Source organism: Montipora foliosa, chromosome 6 (genome assembly GCF_036669935.1).
Source record: "Montipora foliosa isolate CH-2021 chromosome 6, ASM3666993v2, whole genome shotgun sequence".
Taxonomy (NCBI): domain Eukaryota; kingdom Metazoa; phylum Cnidaria; class Anthozoa; order Scleractinia; family Acroporidae; genus Montipora; species Montipora foliosa.
The window spans coordinates 49,938,885-49,946,384 of NC_090874.1; the positions used below are offsets into that span (position 1 = coordinate 49,938,885).

At 35.7% G+C, this 7,500-nt stretch overlaps 1 protein-coding gene and 1 long non-coding RNA gene across 5 annotated transcripts in view; one reads left to right on the forward strand and one right to left on the reverse strand.

Moving 5' to 3' along the window:
* Positions 1-1,586: 1,586 nt before the first annotated feature.
* LOC138007630 (uncharacterized) overlaps positions 1,587-7,500 on the forward strand; it is a 23,190-nt gene continuing 17,276 nt past the window's right edge. The window contains exons 1-2 of one of the 3 annotated variants that reach the window (XM_068854656.1): positions 1,587-2,509; positions 3,002-3,833. Coding sequence is in view for 1 of the 3 variants with exons in the window: in XM_068854654.1 (XP_068710755.1) it covers positions 1,744-1,760 (17 nt within the window). In the remaining 2 variants the exon portion in view is untranslated. Of the gene's footprint in view, positions 2,510-2,534; positions 3,834-7,500 lie in introns of those variants that run through there. The other 2 variants (XM_068854654.1, XM_068854655.1) reach the window with 2 other exon arrangements.
* LOC138007631 (uncharacterized) overlaps positions 6,454-7,500 on the reverse strand; it is a 2,575-nt gene continuing 1,528 nt past the window's right edge. Inside the window, exons 2-3 of one of the 2 annotated variants that reach the window (XR_011124076.1) lie at positions 7,435-7,495; positions 6,454-7,015 (exon numbers count right to left, since the gene is read on the reverse strand). This is a non-coding gene — a long non-coding RNA (uncharacterized lncRNA). Of the gene's footprint in view, positions 7,016-7,354; positions 7,496-7,500 lie in introns of both variants that reach the window. The other variant, XR_011124075.1, reaches the window with a different exon arrangement.

Consider the following 7,500-nt stretch of genomic DNA (forward strand, 5'->3'; position numbering starts at 1 on the left):
AAATGGCTTCAAGTCATCTGGACATTTTGTATGCACACCACATGCCATTCCACTACCTGATGACAAAACCAAAGGACACAGCCTAGTAACAGTGATAATCAAGGGAAGACAGCAGGCATGCAAGGGAGGAATTGTGCCAGCTAATACAGATAAGATTTCAAAGACTGGAATGTCACAAATTAAAACCAGCAACATGGAACAACTTTCACACTCTGAAACCAAAAGACACGAGAAAGCAGTTAATTTAGTTTAAGTGCATCATCCCAAGCAGTTAATATGTTCTTGAAGTGTGCCATGTTGTTAGTGACTAGTGAAATACTCCTCAATCAATTCAACTATTTCCATTTTTTCCTGACAATATCCAACCTTTCCACAGAGGGTGTTTGATTTGAACTCATCCATCTGTCTTGGAATGGTAGCTTGGCCTGAAACTATTTTTTTTTAAACAGGTTATGGCTTTTTTAGACCTCCTGCCACATTAGCCCTCACATTGAGCCCACTTGGGGTGAGTAGGGATTTTGTCTGGAATGAAACAAGGTCAATTTCCTTCAGTCAGGGTTTGAGATTTCAGAAGACCTAATTTATAAATTAATCCTTGGACTAGACAGTACACCATTTCTTCTGTTTGCCTTCTTAATTTCCGCTTTACAGGTATATATATTAATAGGCTGAGTTTGAGTTTGCTATTCCTACACGTATTTAAATTTATTATGGCTCTTAAGATGTTTAAATCTTTGCACAATATATTCTGGCTTGGCACGTGATGAACTGAAGACACTAAAATCATGTGTACTGGTTAATGAATTCGAAAAGCACTTTAACATTTGTTTCCTTCTCGATCATATAATTTCTTAATTTCACCACATGTAATCACGTTTTCCACGAAGTGAGCTTTCAGTGGTTAAAGATCTACCTGAAATTGTCTTAAATATCGAGCTAAAATGATCGTTAGCCCACATCGAATTGTAGCTCGTCTTTCCCAAAACCGAATAAAGTAAAATAAACGTAAATCGTAGTTGGAGCGGAGGAAACAGAAATAGTTTACGGGGTAATGCCTTTGTTTACTTTTTGCTCACCTTACCACAATGAAAATAAGCAAGCAGTTTTACTCAAACTGGATCCCCTTTTTTGCGTTTACTACCGCAAAGGTCTTCAGTCATACGTCGTATCATACGTGGTAAGTCATTTAGGTAATGATTCATCCACCAAAAAAAGATTCCCAGCAATATTTCATTCACAAACTCACGCACAGTTCGTTCCGTAGTGTGTTCCGGAAAGAAACCGGAAGTGCTTAAACCACGCACATGCGCACTCATTTGACCGCTGTGTTGGATATACATAATGAAGAATAACCATTCAACCATTTCCGGTCGTCGCTTTTCGGTCGAAGCTGCCTTCGTAGGTTCTTCGTAGGCAGAGCCGAGTAGGCAGAGAAGCGACGACCGGAACGCAGGGTACCATCCCAACCGCAATTCCCAACCGCAATATCGAAGTCCATGTGTCGACCAATGAATGAGACTGTTGATGACATTCATGTCAATCATGCCGACACGGAATTTCTAAAAATATAAAAACGGCCCGTTAAAACCTCCAGGGCTGGAGTACAACGAGGAGTGCCCTTGTTGTCGAGGCCCTCAGAGCTGAAAATTGAACTATCTGCCTGAACTATCTTCAAACAAACAATCACGACGTTCAACCGATTCGTAAAATTAACAACATTCGAAGAAATTTCGTGGGGATAATATGGCCAGCTTGTATAGGTATAGTAGGAGTTTTTATTCTCTTGGTACTTGCTCGTACTTCCTATTTTACAGAACTTCTGTGGATCACATTTCCTTAACATTGCAACAGTTTGTCAAGCTGTATGTGTCCTAGTTGTGTTGTGTTGTGTTGTGTTGATGTTTGCTCAATCCAAAGGCCCGAGGTTTTTGGGTCGAAAAAAACATATCGTTTTCCAGAGATATTTTACGTGTGATCGCGAGCTCCCGGGAAAGTGTGAATAACAATGGCTGGCGTTGGAGCACTTCTAACACCAAGTCGCGAGAAAAAAAATTACAGACAAGGAACAGTATTGACTGAAATGAGAAGATGCGAGGTAATTGAACGTTACAGATTGTCACCTGAAATAACTGAGTGCGTTATTTCCAAGTTTGAAGGACCACATTGAGGCCCAACACCAGACGAAAATTATTATTTTCCGCTAGATCCGGAGGTTCAGGTGGGTAATTTTCCTTTTTTCTATGTTCTGACCACAGTCACTTTCAACGTCTTTGTGGATTCAGAGGCCCCTTTCGAGTCTGGTCAGGGATTTAACTGTTTTTAATCAGTTTTAGGTCCAGATAGCCTTACAGTACTTTGCAAGTGGAAGTTTCTTGACAGCCGTCGAAGATACCAGGGGAATCTCCAAGGCCAGGCGCGAGTCGCTGTGTTCACTCCGTTGCTCAGTGTTTTTATAAAGTGTATTGCTGGCGAGTGGATAATCTTTCCCTGATCAAGAGAAGAAATGAATGTAAGCATTGATATTAAGTGTTTTACCTTAATTTTACATAGATACTAATTGACTTGTAAAGTATTAAACTCTACTAGTATACTAGTACTGCAAACGATCATTAGAGAGCATTCCACTTTCATTTATACTATCTATTTCTTGTTTGTAATTTATTCCTAAATTCAAAAGTTTTTCCATTCGGGTAGGCCTATTCCCAAAAAACAGGGGTAAAAAGGACACATAACAGTATATTTTCGGAAAAAAATAACTTAAACTTAACCCCTCTTCCGAGGAAAGTGAATTGAAAATGCTGTTCTCTCTGCGGTCCGCATCCCGTGGTTCGTCTTTATACGAATTGACACAATGAAACAGTGATGTTCGAATAGGATTGAAGAGTTTGTTCCAAAAATGTTGATTCATATTCTGATGCACACATCTAACTGTTAATCACTTCAAGTTTTAAGAGCCGTAGTTTATTGGGTCCGCCGCCTTAACTATAGTGATTTTTTATAGGAAACTATGACCAAATTTCAGTCTGTTAGAGCTTTCCCTGAGATGATGGGGGCGATCGACGGCACGCTCTTCCCAATCGGCACACCGGCAAAAGAGGAATACCTTTACGTTTGTCATAAGACGTTTCATGCCATCGATCAACGAGATGGCAGTTTGCGATGAAGAAATGAGATTTACAAACCTTGTGGCCAAGTGGCATAGTTCAGTCTGACTCAGCCATCTTCAACGGGAGCGCACGGCAGATTCACATGAAAAGGAAACAGCAGCAAGGATGGGCTTTTCGAAAGAGGTACGCCCTACACAGCTACCTTCACGACCCCCTTAAACCCTGACAAAGTGTCAAGTGCAGTGGAAGAAAATTGTCAAAGGAGCCGCACGAAAACAAGGAATATGACACAAAGATCCTTTGGTAATGATTCAGAGCTCCTCAATAATGTAACTGCTTGCGACACAATAGTGCTGCGACAGTGGTACTGGATAACCTGTGTATCCTTGACAATACCCAGCTTCCAGATGGGCTTGATGTTATGGAGCTTAATGGCAGTGATGACAGGCCCATGTCTTGATCTGCACAATACTGTGAATTAGGGGTTGCCAAAAGTCAAAGACTTAAATAACCAATAAGTGTTTTCTCGAATGTAAACGCTAGTGCACATTCACTCGTGTCACTTTAATACTTTAAAACAAATTTCCACAGAACAAACAAGAAATAAATGCTTTTATAGTTTTCAATTTGTTTCTCATTTTGGCATGGTTTTCAGTTCTTTTAGGTAACTAATGAGGCTCAAAGCAGTTTCAACCACAAAATATACTTCTATCACCTGTTTGCAAGGTTAGGTACCACAACGCTTATTCATGTAATAGCAGTATTCCGGTTCCTTTACATCGTCACTTGTACAGTGAGAAATAAAATGAAAATTTCATATTAATTTATCTCCTTCTTAGCTGAAATAGTTTACTTTATCTTTGGTTCACGCCTTCATCCTTAATTATTCTCGTTAATATCTCACTTTGTTATACTATTTATTGCATATTTTCATTTTATAATTATAATAATAATGATAATAATCATAATAATAATAATAATAATCATAATAATAATAATAATTATTATTATTATATAAGTAGCCAGTTGTTAATTGCCTTTTCATAGAGATTTACAACTGAATTCTAAGACAAGTAAAGTCCCCATTATGACCTGTATTGTAGCATTTTTAGTATATATTTTTTGTTAAGTAATGGTAATGGTAGTGACCATTATAAATAATAATAATAATAATAATAATAATAATAATAATAATATTATTATTATTATTATTATTGACTTTGAGACAATTGAAGAAGATATTGAGTAGAAATTTTTAAGTGTTATTTTTTAATAAGTTTTGTAGTCCAAATAATTACTTTTTGAATCATAGAAATGAACACTTTTTACAGTGCGACGCACCTTACCGTGGCCACCTAACAATTTTTTACAAATTATCCACCAATCAAGGTGTGTGAATTTCATTGACAGTCACGGCTACTTGCAAAGTTCGTATGGTTGCAATTTGAACACCGTTGAATGGGTTGTTGAGTTGACGTGTTTACAGGTAGATTGTCAAGTTTGAAAGTTTGTTGCATGGCCACCACAAGGAGCATTGCACTGTAATACACCATAGGTATAAAGAATAATATTAAATATAAATTTTGTAATTTTTTGCGAATTTGTCTAATTAGGCTTGGTTAAGATTTTTTATTTTATTATAAAATATTGTAAGTTGAATGAAAAAAATAAATTATTAGTATTTCATTATAATAATAATAATTATAATAATAATAATTATTATTATTATTATCATTATCATCATCATCATCATCATTATTATTATTATTATTATTATTATTAGAGTGGTTTTCAATTGAGTGTCGAAAGTAATTTATTTAGCAAATTTCTTTCAAATTGGTTTATTAGTTCACTCAGTGATTGGTTCAAAGTTCTTGCGCCACTTTTTCAACCAATCAGAAATGAAACCAAAACCAATTGTGGCTTGTGCGTGCACATTTTCCCGTGCTTTGTGTCGGCTACATGTAATTACTTCGAGTTTTGATTGATTTACTGGATTGTCTCTGTCCTTTCTGATTGGCTAAAATAATTACTTTGGTTTTGGTTTAACAACACTCAATTGAAAATCCCTCTATTATCATCATCATTATCATTATCAATAAATTATTCTTGGGTGCTGGTTACTATGACCACTAGAGAGCCCCCTTCCCCAAATCACTTACAATCATTGACAATCAGCATTAAATCAACTGACCTATACAGAGATTATTAATAAATATGATATGTGGCAAATGCTTCATATGTAACCAGTTACATTATTTCTGTTAAATGATACAGTATTGCAGAATCACAACTTGAATTAACTTTTAAAAAGACTGAAAATGTTTTGAGCCACCTCAACATAAAATAAAATACCGGTATGTGCTCTAATTGAGAAGAATAGATTGCACAGCATTTGAGCTGCAGAAGTTAAGAATTCATGTGCACCTCCTTTGCCAAACGCTGAATTATTTTCAGGAGGAATTAAAAAATATCACAAAAACAGATGGCAATTATTGGGGAAAGACCATGATTAAATCACAATGATTATCATTACCCTTTTTCTCTTTGCAATCAGAGCCTCAATTTCAAGTTCCAGTTTCTTTCTTTTCATTCTAATTAGTGACTGGTTGCCACCTCAAAGTGCTGAAAGAGCTAAGCCTAATATCTGATTGAAAAACAATAACTCCAATTAAGCATCTGAAAGAGTTTTCTTCCTCTTTTTGTTGGATGGAGCATGTCATGTACAATGTGCAAAATAGAACACAAAATAAATCAGCCACCATTCCAAATTATTACCATTGTATGAGCCCTACACTAATAGTGCAGACATGTTCAATAAACAAATGCCGACCAACAATCATTTCATAAAGGGTTCCAAATTACGTAAACATACCTATTATTTAATAAATATCCAGACTTTGACCTTAAGCCATGTATGTATCAGCTTGAAGCTCATTTCGGCATGACGGTTTTACAAGCCGCAAAGTTTTAAAATGTAAATTATAGGTGCGTTAGCACTATCTTTCATCAATCTCATAACTTATAAACAAGGTAAAGTCTGATAATTAAAAATTCTTGTGCAAAAGTACAATCCTTTCACAGTTGACTGAATTGAAGGCTATTACACTTTGTGACAGGAAAAAAATATTATACAAGGGGGTCATTTCTTGAACGTTCCGAAACTTTTGAGGCATTTTTCAGATCACAGATCACACTGAATGCTCAAACTGACCCTTTTATCAGGCATGAAACTTAGCAATTGTGCTGTGTTGCCCTTTTAAAAGACATATTATTGCTCTTACATACGAGTGTCTTTATAGAGAAAACCATAGTTAGTAGAGTACTAACTATGAGAAAACATACTTTTAATAATTTTTTTTCTATTAACTGTAACTCCTCTCCCTAGCAAGGGAAGAGATCTTTGCATGGCTCATCATTAAGTGTTGCTGCCATCATTTTCCTTCTGAATAATGAGGAAAGGGGAGATGGTAATAGTGACCATGATGAACTAGGGAAGAAGACTTTGAAGGAAAGGTTATTTAATAACATATTTTTCTCATTTACACGGGTATAAAATGCATGAACATGGTAATATTAGTCACTTAAGCAACAAAATTAAACAGACAAAAAATAATTCACACAAAAATTAACTACTGATACAATTTTTTTTCCCTTTAAATTTTAGTTCATTAAGTGTGAGACCTTTTTCCAATATTTTCAACTCCTTTAAACATATGATTTCTTGGTTTATTATCAGCATTTGAATGCAGTTGATTTAAAGAACCTTTCATTATGCAAAAAAGCAATACAATATGAATGCAATAACAAAAGCAAAATAATTACAAATACCTCAATCGTTAACACAGGCTTGCATGGCTGCACCTGGCGATGGATGACATACAGACATGTCTCTATCCATACAGTTTCTGTTAAACACAAAAAAGAAAGGTACTGTTACATTACAATATTTTCTACAACCTCTCCTCAATCCTGTCACAAATAGGTTGAAGTAAAAATGGTGTACAGTTGTGATCTACAACATTGCTGATTCAAGCATTGCACAAGAAAGAGAAGAATAAAGTCAAAATAATAATCTATAAAATCTAGATTTGCACGAATCATATCAAGTGAACACGGGTTATAAGTGTATGCAGTCATTCTTTATTTTAATTTTAGATTAGTTTGTATATTTGTATGCTTGATTCTTAATTCTTGTCACAAAAACCTATTAAGAAATTGCAGTATTACCAATATTGTATATTGACCTATTAAGAAATTGCAGTTTCACCATGCAGTTAATTGCCCACATTGAATGCTTCCGGGACCAAGGACATAAGCAACTTGCCTCTCTAACATCTGGTTGAGTGTGCTGGAGCAATGGGGTTTTTGAGACCTTCACTGCATTCCTGCA